The sequence below is a fragment of the Mesocricetus auratus genome, unplaced genomic scaffold, assembly GCF_017639785.1.
Source record: "Mesocricetus auratus isolate SY011 unplaced genomic scaffold, BCM_Maur_2.0 Super-Scaffold_100014, whole genome shotgun sequence".
NCBI classification, from domain to species: domain Eukaryota; kingdom Metazoa; phylum Chordata; class Mammalia; order Rodentia; family Cricetidae; genus Mesocricetus; species Mesocricetus auratus.
The window spans coordinates 20011887-20031393 of NW_024429197.1; the positions used below are offsets into that span (position 1 = coordinate 20011887).

Consider the following 19507-nt stretch of genomic DNA (forward strand, 5'->3'; position numbering starts at 1 on the left):
CCGAAGCAGCTGTCGCCATGGCAACAGTCAGTGCGCCGGCGCGGATCTCCGGCTCTGAAGGGAGGGTGCAAAAGAGGAGGAAACTGCGGGACAAAGGTACCAAGCTTGGGAGGCTTATGACGTAACTGCCTTCGGCTAGCTGGGATCAACTCACAAACTGGCTTTCTTAAATGACAGATGGCAAACCATCTGAAATATTTCTGTCTACATTGCGCCCAGGCACCCAATTTGTCTTCTTCATGGCATTAGCTCCAGTATAAAACTGCTTAACTGGCCTCGGGTTCATTGTCCGGGGGGCTACTACAGGCTGTTAGTTTCACAAAAGACAAGGGGCAAATCTGACTAGGTTATTGTTGTATCTTCTGTGCCTAGCACAGACAACCAATAATGATTAAATAGACATAAGAAAAAGACTTGCCCACCTATATGAGAGCTAGTAAGTTTAGAGACTGGCATTCTTCAAAGTCAGATCCCTCCAGTTCTCAGGCAAGGGCATGGCTCTAATGTTTTAATGCCATAGACATTCAGACACAATCAGAAAGCAGGACAAAGCCGGGCGTTGGTGGCGCACGCCTTTAATCCCAGCACTCGGGAGGCAGAGGCAGGGGCAGGCGGATCTCTGAGTTCAAGGCCAGCCTGGTCTACAGAGCGAGTTCCAGGACAGCCTCCAAAAGCCACAGAGAAACCCTGTCTTGAAAAACCAAAAAAAAAAAAAAAAAAAAAGAAAGCAGGACAAAACTCTCCATCGGTACAGCAAAGCCGTCAAGAGATAGGCTAAGAACAAAAGAACAAGCAAGTGAACAACAACTACAAAATTAGAAGAGGAAGTAGGGGAAAAACAGGAGGGATAAAGCAGATTTTCAAGTGATGAAAAATTAGAGCGAAAGATGACCAAAATTCAAAAGATGTCACACACCCCTTTAAGAAACAGCTTTAGAGCTGGGCATTGGTGGAGCACGCCTTTAATTCCAGCACTCGGGAGGCAGAGACAGGCGGATCTCTGTGAGTTCGAGACCAGCCTGGACTACAGAGTGAGTTCCAGGACAGCCTCCAAAACAATACAGAGAAACCCTGTCTCGAAAAAACAAACAAAAAAAAAACAAAAAAAAAAACAAAAAAAAAAAAACGAAAGAAAGAAACAGCTTTAAGGGAGATGGTCTAACAAAAGTGCCTGCTGCCAAATCGGATGACCTGAGTTCAATCCCCAGGATCCACATGGTGGAAGGAGATGACCTCTGTGTACATACACAGGCAGACAGACGCATACAATGGATTTTAAAATTAACTCAGAATGCCTGTGGAATCAGGGGAACCTGCATTCCAGTCCCATCTCTCAGACTTATCAGCTGTGTGATCTTCATCAGCATCACTTTCCCTCTTCGTCTGGACATTGAACCCCCCTGGATGCTCAACAGGCACTCTAGCACACGCAGAACCCCAGTCCCTTACTTCACCTCCTAACCTCAGCGATTTTCTCTTTCAATTGATTCCCCTGAGGATTGCCATAAGGAAAATGTGAAATGGTGTCTGGAAAGTGCTTGCTTGCTACAAATGCCCTGGCACATAACAACTGCCATTTGTTGAACAGTTTGTATTATTCCAATTGTACAACCCATCTGCCTCCCTAAATAAGTAAGAGCAAAAGCCTAAGGGTAGAGAATTCTTCAGTAATGTGTAAATACCCCTTCTGCCAACCCCTGTCTAATTAGGCAGTTTCAGGGGTCCGAGGGTACAGGTTAATGGCAGAGCATTGCCTAGAAAGCATGAGGCTCTGGGTTCAGTCAGCACTTGGAATGAGGAGGGAGACATAAATGTTTTTCTTCTGAGGCTGCCTCTGTCTAGCTCCCAGGTAAAGTCAGAATTCCTTGTGTCGAAGTGGTGTTGTCCCCCTCTCCAGAAGTCCAGAACATATGACTGGCCTGCCTAGAATAACTGCCATTATATTTTTCAATCACTTGAATCTCCTTAGGCAAAATGGTCACTCTTGTCACCCAAGCTAAACCATGTAGCTACATATATTGTTTGGGAGAACTCCCATTTCTAGTTCTTGGTCGCTAGTACCTCCTTTATTCAACCCAGGCATTTTTGATGAAAAGCCTGTTCTCTCTAATTTGTGGTACCCACCTGGGGCTAAGTTTAAAATGCAGATGTGTGGCCACATATTGGCAGACACTCTCACATGATGGTTGTTAACTGTAGAGCCTTTGCCTGGAGACTTTCAGAGGGTATGGTTACCATGACAACCACCAGAAAGATGGCAGGCCAGAGGAATGATGCACATAAAGAGAAAGGGGAAGCCTGATTTCATGATGACAGTCTGACGGTGACAGTCTATGCTCACTCACAGACGAGGCTAGCACTGTCCAAGTCATGACCAGATAGGTGACTGTTACTAGAAAAAGAGGAAAACAGGAGGGTGGAATTTACCACCAAGAGACCAGAAGAGGAAGAGGCTGGTTACCAAGGCAACTGGAGAGAAAGGAATGAAAAAAATAGGGCTTCACCACAGCAGCAGAAAATTGCTTCTAGCCAAGCAACACAGGGCTGTTGCTATAGAAACAAGGAGACCAGGGATCCTGTAGACCTTGGGGAGAATTATCACTGAAATGCTGAGCAGCAAAGGCTCCTAAATCAGAAAGGAGCCCGTGGTCCAAAACAAACGAGGAGAAGTGAGAAAAAGCACGGCGCCATTTCCATTCATTGCATTTCTACTGGTCCTACCAAAAGAAAATAAGGGTATTAGCACCCCCCTTTTCTTTATTTGTAATTTTACTGTAGTGATCTTCTGAACTTTGAATTATACTAAAAACAGTTCCTGAAAGATATCCTGTAATTGGAAATTCTAATCAGAGGCATTGTGTTCAAGGGGGAACTAGGAAACGGAAGTCTATGACCAGGAGTTGATAAGTGCTTCTGAGACGATGACAACAACATAAAGCCTTCCAACGGGAAGAATTGCAGGGCAATAAGGAAATCAAAGAAGGCACACGGGGAGTCGGAGAGCTGTTTGTACTCATGCCCAGGTATTGAACTTGACCCTTCTCTTCCATGAGACCAGGTGGGAAGAAACTCTCTCTGTTCTTCAAGGAGGCTCAAGAGAAAAGAGTATGCATGTCACCTAAAGTGTACGTTCATACCCAGGAAGAAAGGTTGCTGCAGAAGCCACCTCTAACATGCTTCATGTGTCATGATCAGACTGTTGTGAACAAAGAAATCCTAGAGGGGTTTGCTTGCTTGTTTGCTTGCTTGCTTGGTGCTGGAGAACAAACCCACTGGGTTCGTGTTTTCTAAGAAGGCACTCTACCACCAGACTAAAAAACCCTCAGCCAAGAAATCCTATTTCTGTTTGCTTTTTTCAGAAGCAGATTCTCCCTATCTAGCCCAGGATGACCCTCCACCATCCTCCTACCCTTGCCTCCCAAGCACTCGCATTAGAAGCATGAGCACTATGGCAGGCTTTCAAAAATCTTAGTTTTAAATTGACAGTGGTGGCATGTACCTATAATCCCAGTGCTTGGATGTCTGAGACAGGAGAATTGTCACCAGTTTGAGGCCAGCCTGGACTACATAGCAAGTACCAAACCAGCGAGGCCTGCCTAGTCTGTGCACTCATCTTTACTCTTCCCCATAAAAGAAGTCTGAGTTTTAATGGCAAAAATACCAAGACAGGTTGAGTTTGGAAGTATATGTTAGAAACATGGGAATTAGGTTCTAGGGGTTGGAGAGATGGCTCAGGGGTTAAGAGCATTGGCTGCTCTTCCAGAGGACCTGGGTTCAATTCCCAGGGCCCACATGGCAGCTCACAACTGTCTGTAATTCCAGTTCCAGGGGATCCAACAGACATATATGCATGCAGGCAAAACACCAATTCACAAAAAAAAATCATAAAAAAAATTTAAAAAGAATCAGGTTCGGGGGCTGGAGAGATGGCTCAGAGGTTAAGAGCACTGACTGCTCTTCCAGGGGTCTTGAGTTCAATTCCCAGCAACCACATGGTGGCTCACAACCATCTACAATTCAATCTGATGTATATGTAATAAATAAATCTTAAAAAAAAAAGAATCAGGTTCTAGGAACAGTCAGGCTACTTGGAGGGCAGTGATTCCTTCCTATTCTTCTGAAATACCAAGAATAGTCACCTAATTTTTACAGTGTGTATGTGTTTCCCTGGGGGAAGGTATATAATTAGGCTGGATCTCTCTGTACCATTCTTACCTTCTTAAAAAAAAAAGTAGTATACAGGGTGGGGTGGGCATGGGAAATGACAGAAAGAAGAGATAGAGGTATAGGAGGGAAAGCAGGGAATCTAGATGATCTCATGAGTGTTCGTTGTATTGTCTCCAGTTCTCTTATAGTTTAGGTGTGTGTGTGTGTTGCGTGTACACATATATGTGTTCACGTGTACAAGAATGTGTGTGGAGGCCAGAGGTTGACATCAAGAGTCCTCCTTAGTTACTCTCCAGCTTATTTTTTGATACAGTCTCTCATTGAACTTGAGGCTTACCAGTTTGGTAAGGCTTACCAGCAAGTCCCAGGAATCTGCCTGTCTCTGTTGGGATTACAAGTGCATGCCATCATGCTCAGCTAGTTAAGTGTATGCTGGAAATCTGAATTCAGGTCCTCATGCTTGCACAGCAAACACTTTCCTGACCTAACTATCTCTCCAGCCCCTGCAAATCGGTTTGTTTTTAATTTGGGGGGGGGGGAGGCAAAAGGAGAAGCCAATAGAGCAGAGGGGCCTTTGTATCTTTGTGAGTTTCAAGCTTGTGTCTTCCATTGAAATTCTTTTCATGGTTTTGTGTGTGTGTGTGTGTGTGTGTGTGTGTGTGTGTGTGTGTGGCAGAGGACAACTTGCTGGAAGAGTTTGTTCTCTCCTTCCACCTTGTGAGTCCAAGGGATGGAACTCAGGTCATCAGGTCAGGCGGCAAGCATCTTTACTGCCTAAACCACCTCACTAGTGAGATCTTTTTTTGGATTTTCGTTTGTCTTTTGAGACTTGATCTTGCTATGTAGCTCTAACTAGTCTCAAACTCATAGCAACCCTACTGTCTCATCCTGCCATATGCTCAGTCAATTTTTTTTTTTTTTTTGGTTTTTCGAGACAGGGTTTCTCTGTGGCTTTGGAGGCTGTCCTGGAACTCACTTGGTAGTCCAGGCTGGTCTCGAACTCACAGTCAAATTCTTTCTAAGACTGTATTTCCAGTTTTCTGTTGGGAGCTTCACTTTAGATGACCCCATCATCTCAGTCTTATTGTGCTCCAAACCACAGTGAGTTTTCAGTTTCTTTCCTTGACTTATCCATCTCTGTGAGTGTGTGTGTGTGTGTGTCCATTGCTTAGGACATAGGTGTGTGTGTGTGTGTGTGTGTGTGTGTGTGTCCATTGCTTAGGACATAGCTCTCTCTCTGTCTCTCTGTATCTGTGTGTGTGTGTGTGTGTGTTTGGTGTGTGTGTGGGGGGGGGTGTCCATTGCTTAGGACATAGCTGTGTGTGTGTGTGTGTGTGTGTGTGTGTGTTTCCATTGCTTAGGACAGAGGTGTGTGTATGCATTGCTTAGGACTGAGGTCTGTGTATGAGTGTATCTGTGTCTGTTGCTTAGGATAGAGGTCTGTATGTGTGGCCTTTGCTTAGGACAGAGGTCTGTGTGTGTCCTTGCTTAGGACTGAAGTCTGGGTGTGAGTGTGTGTGTGTGTGTGTGTGTGTCCATTGCATAGGACAAAGCTGAGAACTTTGTGCATGCTAGGCAAATGGTCTTACTAGCTCTGATTCCCTTTCAAAGAATCTCAAGAGGATGCTTGCAGCTGACAGGATTCCTTCAGAAACCTCCTGTGACTTCTAATTTGTGAAAATGGGAGTGCTTACCTGGTAAATCAGATCAGATTGCTCCCCTCTACCAAGATCTGACACAGATTTACCAATTTGTTCTCTTGAAGTTATTCCCTGATCCCAGAACATCTTCATCTACAAGTATAGTTAAATACACTACCTGCACAAGGACTTTATTGACAAGATAACCATTGACACTCTCTTCTCTTTCAGAGTCTGCAGCCCTGGTCTGTGACCCTGTGACCCAGGCTCCTGAACAGTGTGGCTGTTAACTTGACATCTGAGAGGAAGGAACCTCAAAATTGAGAAAATGCTGCCATAAGATTGATCTGTAGCCGGGCGATGGTGGCACACGCCTTTAATCCCAGCACTCGGGAGGCAGAGGTAGGCGGATCTCTGTGAGTTTGAGGCTGGGCTGGACCGATAGCCTCCAAAACAATACAGAGAAACCCTGTCTCGTAAAAACCAAAAAAAAAAAAAAAAAAAGATTGATCTGTAGACAATCCTGTAGAGCATTTTCTTAGTGATTGATGGGGGAGGGCCAGGCCTCTGTGGTTAGTATTACCCTGGCTGGTGGTCCTGGGTTCTATAAGAAAGCAGACTGAGCAAGCCATGATGAGCAAGCCAGTAAGCAGCATCCTCCATGGCTTCTGCATCAGCTCCTGTATCCAGTTTCTTGCCTGGTTTGAGTTCCTGTCCTGACTTCCCTCAATGGTCTATGACTCCTGATATGTAAGGCAAACAAACTCTTTCTATTCCAAGTTGCTTTTGCTTTTACTACAGGGCAGATGATACTCCGTGAACCTGTACCAATGTTCTTCTAAGATTCACCTCAGGTCCACTAGCTTGCTTGCATGTTAGTATGTGCTGGCTAGTCTTGTGTCAACCTGTCACACAAACTAGAGGTATCTGAAGGGAGGGAGACTTAATCGAGAAAATGCCTCCATAAGATCAGGCATTTTCACCAGGAGTTGGTGGCGCACACCTTTAATCCCAGCACTCGGGAGGCAGAGGCAGGCGGAGCTCTGTGAGTTCGAGGCCAGCCTGGTCTACAGAGCTAGTTCCAGGACAGCCTCCAAAACAATACAGAGAAACCCTGTCTCAAAGAACAAAAACAAAACAAAACAAAAAAAGATCAGGCATTTTCAAAGTTATTGATGGAGGGGGGCCCAGCCCAGTGTGGTAGTTCAATCCCTGTGCTTATGGTCCTGGGTTCTGTAAGAAAGCAGGTCAAGCAAGCCATGGGAAACAAGCCAGTGAGCAGCACCCTCCATGGCCTCTGCATCAGCTCCTGCCCCAGGTCCCTGCCCTGCTTGACCTCTTTTCCTGACTTCTTCCAGTGATGAACAGTAATGGAGAAGCATCAGTCAAATAAAAACTTTTCTCCCCAGCTTGTTTTTTGGTCATGGTGTGTTGTTGCAGTAATAGAAATTCTAACTGTGACAAGAGACAAATTCCAGACCCTACCTCGACCTTCTGTGAGGTCTTGGAGGTGAGGAGAAACACAGAAGTTTGGGAACCATTTGCTTCAGCCAGGCCTGATAAGGCCTGCAATCCCAGCTTCTCAGGAGGGTAAGGCAGGGGAATGGCAAAAGACCTGGCCAGGCAACTTGGGTGGATCTATCTCAAAATAAAAGCACGTTGGGAGGCTGATGCAGGAAGATTATTGAAAATTCTGGGCCAATTTGGTCTAATAATAAGTTCTGGACTAGCCCAGACTACTGAACAAGACCTTGCCTCAGACAAATGAAAAGAGTCTAGACAGAATAACTGAAGGGGTCAGTTTGCTATGCCTGTCTAAAGGCACCACAATGTCCTATGAGGTATGATGGAGGTTTAAATCAGGTTTATAGACGTACAGCATCTGCCCACCATGGGCCCTAGATGCTGGGGCCAGTCAGAGTCTCCAGTCTTTGGTCTCGCCCTTTTCTGACTGCCTCGCTCTCCCAAAGCCTTGATGCTCCTTCTGTGGTGATTCACTGTCACATGAGTGTACCCATGTGGGCGCTACAGTCTAAGAACTCATTCATGAAAATTTATGTCAGGGGTGGTGCATGTTTGTGTGGGGGAAGGGAGCAGAGATATTTGACAATGTGTACAGACCAGAGGTCAGTTCCCCTCAGACACCATCTATCTTTTTCTTTTGACACAGGGTGTCTCTCTGGGACCTAGGGCTTGATAATAGGCTAGGCTGCCTAGCCACCTACCTGTCTCTATGCACCCCACCCCAGCACTGGGATTACAAACAGACTCCATAATGCATGTTTTTTTTGCTTTTAAATGGGCTCTAAAGATTGAACTCATATCCCCATGTATGTGGGATACATGCTTTACCAACTAAGCCGTTTCCCCATCCTTTGCTGGAAAGATTTCTCATTTTACAAATCCCTTCTGTCCATCACCTTTCAAGTATGACTAATCTGTTGTCTAACTGTGGCTTGTTAAAAAACATTTTATGTATACGGGTGTTTTACTTGAATGCAGTCTCAGCACGATGTGCGCGCATACCTGATGCCTTTGGAAGCCGGGAGATCTCCTGGGACTGGAGTTACTGACAGTTGTGAGCTGCCATGTGGGTGCTGGGACTGCAACCCAGGTCCTGTGGAAAAGCAGCCAGTGCTCTTAACTTCTTGAGTTATCTTTCCACCCCATTAAATTGGCTTGTTAATATAGATTCAGCAATACCAATCATTTACTGAATAGCTACCGTTGTTCACAACAACCCAATTAGGAAGGTGCTATTATTTTTACCTTTTTAAAATTTTAATAGTTGGGGAAATTGGAGCCAGGTGAGGTGAGTAACTTGCCAACATTCATATGGCTAGAAAATGCAGACCTAACCATTGGGTCTGAGTGACCCCTTAACTATTCTGTTTTCCTCAAGTTTAAAGGCCATCTAGTATTTGCCAGGCTCCCAGTAGACCCCTGGCTTTGAGCCTAATCGTTTAATAGCACACCTGATTAGAAACTTTAAGAACATATTTACATTTCCTTGCCAAGAGGATGGTAACTTTAATATAGTTGATCCCTTTGGCAGAGTAGTTCTAAATAAACAGACATTAACAAAAGGCCGCCCACTGAGTTTGCAGTAGCAATGTCCACCAGTAAGGGAACTGACACATTTAGATACGTTGCTTTCCCTGATAATCACTCAGTCATCAATGACCTCTGGCTATCTTATCCTTAGAAACACCTCCAGCACCCTGTCACCTTTCAGATCATTAAAGACATCCTGATCCCTTTCCCCCTCTAAAGCAAACATTCTGGAACACCCAGATCTCAGGTGCACCTTTGACCACTCAGATCAAATAAGATAGTCTAAGGCATTTCAGTTCCCCTATAACAGCCAACTGGAGCAGGAGTTACACATGTGTGCGTGGCATGTGCCTTAGTCTTGTATTGTCAAAAGAGGATGAACTGTTTACTATGCCGAGTGTAGCTTTTCCATGACCCCTTAATGTGTGCATGCCAAGATGGATGTGCAGTCCTTGAGGGTACACCTTTCAGAGGCAAACCTAATTTGTAGGAACCGCTCTCTGAAATCTAGGAATAAACTCTGAGTTATTCTCAGACAAAGACAGAGGTAGGAGTTTGCAGAAATGAGCTAATAAGGAGCTTAAAATACTTCACATTCCAGGCCCCGTCCCCCCTCCACCAGGAGACAGCTTTATTCCCGCCCCTTTCTCAGTCTGACTCAGGAGCTGAAACTTGGATAGATCCAGCTGGTATTGTGTGAGAGTTTAGATAATTTACTGCCTCGGAATTGTCCAATTTGCTCTTCTGTGAAATGGAGCCACCACTGTCCCCTCCTCTCTAGTTTACTGTAAAGATGAAGATCTGCAAAGAAGCTAGCATTGTCACCTTTCCCCTGGGTTCTTATTAGTCTAGGAATGCCCAGTGATTCTTTCAAGGTGTGTGTGTGTGTGGGGGGGTCATCCTACAAATCAGTCTTTTGACAAATGGCCTCAGAAGAGCATATACCTGGAATGTACCCTGGGATCCATTCCTAGCACCATCAAATACACCAAAACAAATAAAGAAGCAATTAGGAGTTTTTAAGAAACTCCATCTTTGTCAGGTATGAGAGCATATGCCAGTAATCCCAGCTTTCTAGAGGTGGAGGCAGATCAAGAGTTCAAGGTCATTCTTGACTACCCAGTGAATTCAAGACCAGCCTGAGCTATATGAGGTCCTATCACAAAATAACAACAATAACAAAAAGACAAGAAGGAAAAAAGAAAAGCAGGGAACACGTTTCAGTAATCCTGGGCTATTTCATAAACCATCCCAAGGCTTGGAGAGAGAGGTAAATGGCTCAGTGGTTAAGATGCTGGGTGCTCTTTATCCAGAGGACCGGTGTTCAGTTCCCAGCCCCACATGATTGCTCACAACTGTCTGTGACTCCAGTTCCAGGGTGTTCGAAGCCCTCTTCTCGCCTTTGTGGACTCAAACCTGCATGTGGTGCAGACATACATGCAGGCAAACACAAATAAGGATAATAAATGAATCTTTTAAGAATTGAGAGGAAAGCTTTCTGAAATGTCTTCTTAGGTTCTAGATGAGTGACAGAGAGGCAGTCACGTAGAAAGTTCACTTGACAAAAGGTCAGGTTTGCAAACTTTATTTGACTGTCTGACTTTGGGCAAGAAAGCACTGGGTCCCAGCGCAGTATGGCCGTGATTGTTACCATTGCTTGCTTACCGCCGAGATCTGAGGAGCTAGGAGCTTTTCTGTTAATTTTTGGTGCTGCCTGAGATTGAACTCAGGGTTTTGTACGTTTCAGGCAGGTGCTCTACTACTGAACTATGGCCCAAGCCCCAGGAGAAGCTTCTAGAAGCTGCTTGACCCTATCCTGGCTCCGCAGGCATCCAGGCATCAGGCAGACAATGCCCCAACTGTAAGGTAGGATTAGTGGAGACCCAAGCAGCCTTCTCTCACCATGATGTTCGTGGCATTTTAAACAGCAACTGTTTTCTTTTCCCAGAGGGCATCTTTGGAGTAAAATTACCCAACCCAGTCCACAGATGCTGTGGTATAGCTGGCTCATCATGGAACATTTGCTGCACTTCCTTCCAGAAAGGGCCAGGCACATTGGCTCCAAACAGGCAGTTCCAAAAAGCAACTTAATGGTGGAATTCCTGACGGCTTCTCAGCACATCCCATTTTAATCAAACAAGCTGATCATATTCATGCAATGGTAAAGATCTCTGATTCTAGGGATAGGCTGAACACCACTCAAACCCTAATGTACTTACTCCTTTACTAGCTGGTTCTAGGGATAGGCTGAACTCACGCAAACCCTAATGTACTTACTCCTTTACTAGCTGGTTCTAGGGATAGGCTGAACTCACTCAAACCCTAATGTACTTACTCCTTTACTAGCTGGTTCTAGGGATAGGCTGAACTCCACTCAAACCCTAATATACTTACTCCTTTACTAGCTGGCTGATTTTGCTTAGCTGTTTCCTTGTAGAACCTCATCATCTTCATTTGTAGCCCTAGCAAAATGGGGTTGGCTTAATACGCTGTGAGGCAATGAGCAGTGCCCCAGGAGGAAGGACCATTGACAAATTCTCTCACCTTTCATTTACATCAAATTAATGGGAGAGCTCCGGAGAGCCTTAATTTTCCTTTCATTAACTGAATGTGAGAAAAACAAAAACAAAAAATCATTACAGCAGAAATTCTCAGAGAATTGTTTTAAAAACCATCCTACAGCTGGGCGGTGGTGGTGCACACCCTTGATCCCAGAACTCAGGAGGCAGAGGCAGGCAGATCTCTGAGTTTGAGGCCAGCCTGGTCTACATAGATTTAATAAGACTATATAATAAGACCTGGTCTCAAAAGACCAAAAACAAGCTGGGCATGATGACTCATGCCTTTAATCTCAGCACATGGAAGGAAGAGGCAGGCAGATATCTGAAAATTCCAGCCAACCTGGTCTACATAGTGAGTTCTAGGACTGCTAGGATTATGTAGAGAGACAGACCCTATCTCAGAATAAAATAAAATAACAACCCTTGCAGGCAAAAGAGATGAAAACCAAATAAAACAAGAACTTTATGAGAACAGCCCCCATATTAAAGCTGTATAACTTAGAATTCTAACAGTTCAAAATCTACAACTTCACTTGAAACCTGCAAAAAACCCAGTGAAATATTTCCACTCATCTCACAGATAAGACATCACCAAATTCAGAAATGCAAAAATAAAAGGCCACAGAAGTGGCAGAGCTGGGATTTCAAGCCTTGTAGTACAATTCAGCACTCTGCAATTCACAAGAGAATTTTGTTTTCACTGAGCCCTGAGCCGACAGGACATTGTTTAGACATGTCTGGAAGGGCATTCAGGGACCCAGAGTGGAATGACCAGGTTAGCAACATGGTAGAAAAATGCAGACACCCAGATTGCTTGTGGCTACTCTGAAATAGTTTTCTCTGGTTCAGGAGGACTCAGATGGCATATGCTACCTCCACTCCGACATTTTTGAGAAATCTTTTATTAGAAGATGTCCCAGAAGGCAACAGTTTAAAATCAAGCAATTAATGATTACAACTAAATACAAACTTCCAGGTAAACTTGCCTTTCAAAATAAACCAAACCCTTGCAACAGGAGGTTTTTTTGTTTTTGCTTTTTTCTTGTACAAAAACAGTTAACGCCACTTTGCAAAAAGCATACAAAAATACAGTATAAAAAAAAAGACTCCCGCAGCACATAACCCAACAGCAGCTTATAAAACACAAGTCATTCAGATGAGTCTTCAGGAGCCTGCTCCCCACTTGTCTGCCCAACATAGTCCCAGGAGTCCCTCGGTGCCTCAAAGTCCTGCCCCAGCAGGCAGAACAGCTACTTCCAACGCTTCTTCTAGGACTCTCTGAGGCCAGGAAGCAAGGTGAGGCCATCATGGTCAGCAAATTTGGAAGTGGTAGTTGGTTTTTGAGAGCCACAGGTAGCATTTACTATCTGTTTGTTCTCCACACTGTTTCCCTACTTCCAAACCCAGGGCCAGCAGGAAGGAATCTGCCTTCCTGGGCAGAGTTCTGAGAAGGTTGACTCTTCTTTCAGGCAAAGCTTAGGATCGCCCGAGGATGCCCATGGGACCACTGCTAGCTTGGGTGACTTTTCCTATTGAGGACCATACTTAGATTCCATCTGGTGCTGCAGAACGCAGCTGGAGCAAAACCTATGGTAGCTGGCTGAGCAGTGCTCCTAGAGGCACCTTAACAACCCATGGGGAAGTGAGTGTACCTTCTGGGGCACCCGATGAATCCAAGCAGCACTCCTCAGAGTGCCTATAAGGCCCAGATTCCAGGGAAAGGGCCAGGATGATGGCTGCAGAGCCAGCAAACTCCTTGAAGTTGCTTGAGAAGGATAGGGTTGCACTGTTCCAGCAGAATTTAGACAAAAGTCAAGGACTGACTCGAGAGGCAGTTGGAAAAGAGGAAGTGGTTAGGCACTTCCTTCTGAGGTGCCTTATATCTGCCTTGAGAGAAGGTTCTAAGCTGGGCTTCAAATGGCCCTGCAAGAAAACACCCAAGGCTTGGCCAGGATGCTAAGCCTTCCCCATGACCCATTTTCCTACATCCTGGAGAAATAGTTCTGATCTGTATAGAAGAGTGCTGTGGTGCCCATTGCATAACAAAGGCAGAAAGAAACAAAAAAGTCCCTTGTGAGGATAGACAGGTCTCTCTCTGAGAAGGCCCAGAGAGCTCTGAGACAAAGACTCTACAGGCCAAGCCCTTTAAATGTTTTCAAAGTCATAGCAATGAGAGTGGAGGGAGGGTTGTGGCCTGATATCCTAATATATCCTAAAGGTTTCCACTTCTCAGCTACTGTAAAGTGTCTGACAGTGAGGTAATGGTCCATGCTGATCAAGTCTGCGAGCTTGTCTTCACCTAGAACAGCTCGCTTGTCTCCTGGAAAACAGAGCCTTGGGGACAGTATCCAGGCCCAGCTGTCCTTGCATCATCCCCAGAGACACCAGTGGGAGCAGCATCCTTTCCTAGCCTAAAGCTCTATCTAGCACAGTGTGAGATTTCATGCAGGCTGCAGCCCCTGACATCGTCCACCACCTGTTGCATAGCATCTGTCAGCCTTCTCTCTGGTGCTAGTGAGGGAGGCAGACCCCAAGTCTCCTCAGTCAGCTGCCTGCTGAGAAGCCAAAGGCGCCAGAGAAGACAGCACTCCCATGAGTCAGGGAAGAGGGAGAGCTGGGTTTCGAGGTTTCCAAGAATGCAAGCCCTTATTATGTGTGCACTGGCTGCAATGCATTCTGGGATCTACTGTCCAGACTGCCCCGCTGTAACCAAAATGTGCAAATTACTAAAAGGGAGAGAGAGGTTAAAAAATAAGTGTGTGTGTGTGTGTGTGTGTGTGTGTGTGTGTGTGTGTGTGTGAGAGAGAGAGAGAGAGAAGTCAGGCTTTTTGGTCGGTTAGTAGCCACTGAGGTACGCAATTCTTTTCTGCAGTTGCTGCTGCCGACACCGGAGTTGCCTTTTCTCTGTAGCCATCTTCTTTTCAGCCCCCACCAGAGCTTGCAAGTACTCTAAGGCCTTGCTTAGGATCACGACTTTGGGGGCCTTAGAGCAGCTGGCCAGGGTGGGCACCTGGTCCCGCAGGGCCAGGAACCGTGAACGGAGGTCATTCCTCCTTTTCCGTTCCAAGAAGTTATGGTTCTTCCTCTTGGTCACGTCCTCAGTATCAGAACTGACAGGTCTGGGGTGGCAGGACTGGGGAGCCTCACTTTCTACAAGTGGGGGGCTCACAATCTCTTCTTCCTCCTCTTCCTCCTCCTCCTCCTCTTTCTCCTTGGGAGCTTCTATCTCTGGAACCTCTTCCTGGGGACCCCTCTCGGGAGCCCCCTCCTGAGAGCAACTTTCTGGGGGAAAGCGGGCAGCATAGTTATGCTGTTGTTGGTGGATGGAGATGTGGAAGTGTTTCATGCAGGGGTCCAGGGGGTCTGCTCGCACTGTGATGGTAACTGGCTTGCGGATGTCCAGAGATCGTCTCTTCTCCACCGTCACCACATCGATTTCTTCGCCTTCTGCCCAAGAAGAGATAGGAAGAGAAGAAACATACCCCATGAGGAACACATATGCACACACCCTACAGTCCTACTTCTCATGTCTCAGCCTGTGAGAGTAGGTGATTTAGATATCACGAGAGACCGCCAATTCACTTATACTGGGGAAATGGCAGAGTGAAGGGGAAATAAACAAGGAAAATAGTCTCCAGTTTCCTTCTGTACAACAAGGCTTGGATAAGAACAAAAGGCAGACCCAAGCCAATAGCCCCCAGTCTGCACAGGCTCCCTCCTCCCCCCTCTGAGGGGAGGGAAAGAGCTCCTGGCCTGGGACAAAGTTTAGCTATAGAGATCTTCCCCATTCGGGCTCTTTCATGCCCCATCAGAATTGTAAATGAGGGGTCTGTGGGCAGAGTTGCCCTTTGTTCCTGCCCAGCACAGCCTGCGCTTGGGAATTGTTACTTTTCACAAGTTATAAATCCTATTATTCCCCCACCTCTCTATTCTGCCGCCCTTTCAGCTGAAGATGCAGAGGAGGGTTACAACCGGTTCTCTTCAGCCACAGAGGGGAGGGGAAGGGCTTCCCTCAGGAGCATTTTGTCCCGGGGTTCAATGGGTTTCTGAAGCCATCCATCATTTATAGGTCATTTGCCCCACCCCCACCTCTGGACCAGAAGAGGGTTAGATTTATAATCACAGGTCACAAGAGCCTCAGGAACTTCACAAAGGTACAAAAAAAAAAAAAAAATCCCGACCATTTCCCAACGAGCTGCACCAGGGGCAGAGACGGAACAGCAGAGTGACCCAGATAACAGGGTCAGCATGCCAGGGACTCAAGAGACACCAAGAAGTATCTGCACTGTTCCCCAGCTGGAAGGTCTGTGAGATGAACCCAACCTGGCCGGGCAATTAGGGGAAGACTTCCTGCTCCTCACATTTTGTAGTCCTCAACACAGAAGGCCACCTTTAAAGCATTCTGGCCGACAACAGAAGAGCACCGTTCTCTACCTCTTTTGCATATCAGGAGGCCTGAGCCCCTTTGTCAGGAAGGTTTCCATTGTGTGGACAATCGCATTATTTCTCCATTAATAAAACCTGACCATTCAGCCCCCTGGCCTCAAAGCCTGTGATTGGCTGGATAAGCAGTGTTTGGAATGCTGTTTTCCCCAGCCCCTAACCACTATTGGCTGAACTTTGCCGTCAGTCACGCTCCCACCCCACCCCCTCATTGTTTGCAATCTGTTGCATTTTGTTCTAGGCCATGTGGCCAGAGAGTGAACCAGGGAGCCCACAGTTTCAGGTTAAAGGGTAGGTCAGAAAATGATTCAAGTTTGTGTACATCCCAAAGCTTTAATTTTCAATGTTAAATCTCACCACACAGAAGGCTGCCTCTAAGGAAGGTATCATTTAAGACACCATTCTCCTCTGCAGAAAGCAGTATCAGATTCTACAAGATAAGGGATGTCCTCAAGCTGGTCAACCAAGTTCTCCCCGCCTCATTTTCAAAAGAAACGGAGGCCCACATCAGACTCACTCCCTGTCACTTTTATACTGGTCTGGACCGCAAATAAAGAACTCCAAACTTCAAAAATGATGATCTTTCTACTGTAACCATCCTCCCCCCCCCAGTAAAGGTGAATCTTCATTAGTTTCTTGATTTCAAGATTCCCATTTGAGCAGTTAGACAAACACAAGCACTTGTTGCAGTTTAAAAATGACTTTAACACAATGCATCGAAGAAAAGGTGACTTTTAATTTTGTTCTTCTGACTTCCCCCATAAAGGTACAACACCTTCCATAGCCAGTTCCCCAGTTCCCTCTCAAATACCCACATAAGTTATTCTTTATTGCTGCAGTGACTTTTCACTCTTAGTGAATGTGTCCAAAGCCTCTGTCTGCACATGCAATAGCACCCTCTCCAGTATTTCTCATGAGTAGGGGCTAAGAGGCTGGGTGGTCTGACCTCAGTGAAGCCTGCCCTTCATCAGGATGGAGTCAGGCCTGGAGCACTATGACCATTACCTCAACACCAGCTCTTCTCCCAGAGATGGGACAAAGTAGGAACCACTGAACATTTGTTGAACTTAGACAAACAGCTGAAGCCCACAGATGTATTGGGAGGCAGCTTGGATACTAGCTAAATCGAAAGCAACAGGCATGGTGGAGCTTTTCTCAAATAAGCTTCGAGGAAGACCCTCTAAGTATCAGGGAAGACTGGGGTAGAGGGTGGGGAAAAGAGGCTGGCTAGACAGCAGGAGTCTGGGGCTCGCCCGCCTTCATTTCCTGCCTCTGAGCCTTGGTTTTCCCATCTGTTTGGAGGAGGGTTTATTCTTCCCCACCGGTCTCACAGGTCACTGGTGGTGAGGGTGCATAAGTGGTAAACAGAGGAACCGGAACAAGATTAGAGAATTAGCAACTTAAACGTAAAGCAGGCAGGAGATGGAGGTTTTTGAGAGGATGAAGGTTTTGGTTCTGCACAAAAGGTTCCTCAGTCTTTTCTCCCTTAGGGAAGTGTGAGTTTCCCAGGGAAAGAGGCAGCAACAAAAAAGCTTCAAGCTTGGAGTGACTCTTAAGGGAACCCTTTCAACCTCCCAAGGACAGAAATCCCCTACAGTCCAACCCCAGTATTGTCCTCTCGAAGCGCCAACCCTCACCATGTCGCCCCTGTCCCCTGGGGCTCCAATCACCATCAGAGGGACGCTGGCTCCCTCCCCACTTCTCCAAACTGTTTACCAACACACCCACGTGCCAGACAGACACAGCTGGGGGCTACACCGACAGCTCCAGTCAGAAAATGGGGAGGTGATGGGAAGGTTTAAGACCCAACGCTTGACCTCAGACAGCTGTAGAGCTCTGGCCACCCATGGGGTGCCTCCCTCTTAGCTAGCCCAGGGTGGTCCTTACCGGAGTCGCTGGGGCTCTCGGACCCGGAGCAGGCCTGAGTCTTGGGCTCGCCCAACTGACACGGGGTGGCGGGCGCCGGGTTACTGGCTTCCAGACTGGGAGTGCAATCCGGGGTGGCGGGCGCTTTGGGCGGGTTCCCCCGGGGCGCGCCTGGAGCAAGTCGGTCGCTCACTACTCTCTCCAGTCGTTCCCGGGCGGAGAAGCCACTCCACATGCAGTCACGGCGGATGATGGAAGCATAATTCCTGCCCCAAGCTTTTGAATGGCCCCGAGATTCCACCTCGTCCCCAGCACCCCCTCCGGGCCATGGCTCCCCCGGACTAATCCCAGAGGCTGGGTCCCCGGCGCCGGGACCAGAGCCCCAGGGCGGCGACGTGGGGGGCGACGGCACCAGCTCGAATTTCTTCCAGATGTCCTCGCTGGGCGCCGTGGAGCGGTAGAAATCCTCTCCGCAGTCATAGTCGTAGAAATAGTGCTGGTACGAGTCGAAGTCCATGTCCGCTCCCTGCGGGAGGGAAGGGGAGACGTTGATGACTGTGGTACCGGCCGAGGGAAGAGGCAGCTCCAAGCCCCTCGCCGCAGCCGGCTGCGGGGCTCTGGTCCCTCCCCAGGCCCACCGGCTTGCAGCCTGGACCCTCGCCCCTGATCCAGGGAAGCCTGGCCTCGAGTCTGCACGCTCAGGGCAGCTCGCAGAGGGCCGACCAAGCTGCAGGGAGCGAGTTCAAAGCAAACTTTGCCAGCGCCGCCCGGAGCGCAGCTCCCGGGGCACAGCAGGGCCGGGCGGGGGCGCGCTGTCTCGAAGGCAGTCTGCAGTCTTGCAGCCCGCTCGTCCCTCGGGGACCCGCGCCCGGGCCACCCGCAGCCTCACCTCGCTCCCGCCGCCCGCCACCTGGAGCGGAGCGGCTCCCCGCCGGCTCGGGGAAGCCCGGCAGCCCGCACACACACACATGCGCGCTACTGAGCGCGCGGCCCCGCACTCACGAACGCGCCCCTCGCGCGCGCTCCCCCCCGCCTCGCTCGCACACGGCAGCCAGGACGCTCCCGGGATCGACGCGGGAGCGCGATCTGCAGGCGCATTGTTTCCCGACTGCTTTATATCTCGTCTCGTGCCCGGGGCTTGGGGACCAGGAGGGGGGGTGGTCCCTAGGAGACAAGCCCCTCCCCCTCCCGCCCCTCTCTCTGCTGGCGACAGGTGGGGCCGGCCCCACCTCCTGGCTGTACTGGTCGTTTTTTTTCTATTTCTTGAAGCCCCCCCTAATAAATTGCACGCTGGGGAGCGCAGAGCAGAAGAGCTGATGCAGCCAGCCCTGCAGTCTCCCGGTGGAGGCGTGACTCTTCAGAGAGGCTGCTGCGGTTCCGGCGACCTAACTAAAGCCGCTCTCTCCGCCTACCCAGAACCAGGGACTAGAGCTGCTCCCCGCCCCACCCTGCTAGCCTACTTCCCAGGGCGCACCCCAAAGGGTTCAGGTGCGTCCCACCCCTGACAGAGGTGGGGTAGGGGTGGGGGAAGGACACACTACACCTCCACCGCGCCACCTGGCGGCCCTCGGCACTGAACCCGAACTTCAACCCATCCGTTAGCCCATTTCTTAGCTCGGTGACTCAAACCTGAATAGCAAGGGAAGAGGAGTCCAGGTTATGAAGCATGCAGCACATAACCTCTCTGAGCCTCGGTTTCACATGTGAGATGAAGGGATGATCATAACTTCATAGGGTCACCTGGGAGAATTTGCTTACTAAAAAAAGCATCTTAGG

The 19507-nt window shown here is 48.0% G+C and overlaps 1 protein-coding gene and 1 long non-coding RNA gene across 4 annotated transcripts; one reads left to right on the top strand and one right to left on the bottom strand.

Moving 5' to 3' along the window:
• Nucleotides 1-25: 25 nt before the first annotated feature.
• On the top strand, nucleotides 26-12440 carry LOC121143951. 2 transcript variants are annotated; one of them, XR_005881276.1, is made up of 5 exons: nucleotides 26-96; nucleotides 6039-6209; nucleotides 10609-10727; nucleotides 10810-11022; nucleotides 12272-12440. It is a non-coding gene; the product is annotated as an uncharacterized LOC121143951 (long non-coding RNA). The 2 variants fall into 2 exon arrangements; XR_005881275.1 differs by lacking the exon at nucleotides 26-96 and adding an exon at nucleotides 2638-3023.
• Nucleotides 12309-19085, bottom strand: Mycl (MYCL proto-oncogene, bHLH transcription factor). Of its 2 annotated transcripts, none has more exons than XM_040756725.1 (3): nucleotides 18961-19085; nucleotides 17753-18257; nucleotides 12309-14869 (listed from the first exon to the last, which is right to left on the bottom strand). In XM_040756725.1, exons 2-3 carry the CDS (start codon nucleotides 18246-18248, stop codon nucleotides 14259-14261), a joined length of 1107 nt encoding a protein of 368 aa, XP_040612659.1. In that variant the 5' UTR covers nucleotides 18249-18257; nucleotides 18961-19085; the 3' UTR covers nucleotides 12309-14258. The 2 variants fall into 2 exon arrangements, with proteins under 2 accessions (XP_040612659.1, XP_005084396.1); XM_005084339.4 differs by lacking the exon at nucleotides 18961-19085 and adding an exon at nucleotides 18621-18850.
• Nucleotides 19086-19507: the final 422 nt, after the last annotated feature.

Bases quoted from the DNA above. Each gene is read 5' to 3' on its own strand.
- Mycl (XM_005084339.4), bottom strand. From the start codon at position 18,701: ATGTGTGTGTGTGCGGGCTGCCGGGCTTCCCCGAGCCGGCGGGGAGCC. The intron at 18,258-18,620 runs GTGAGGCTGCGG...TCCCTCCCGCAG, and splicing joins TGGCGGGCGGCGGGAGCGAG to GGAGCGGACATGGACTTCGA. The intron at 14,870-17,752 runs GTAAGGACCACC...CTTCTTGGGCAG, and splicing joins CGAGAGCCCCAGCGACTCCG to AAGGCGAAGAAATCGATGTG.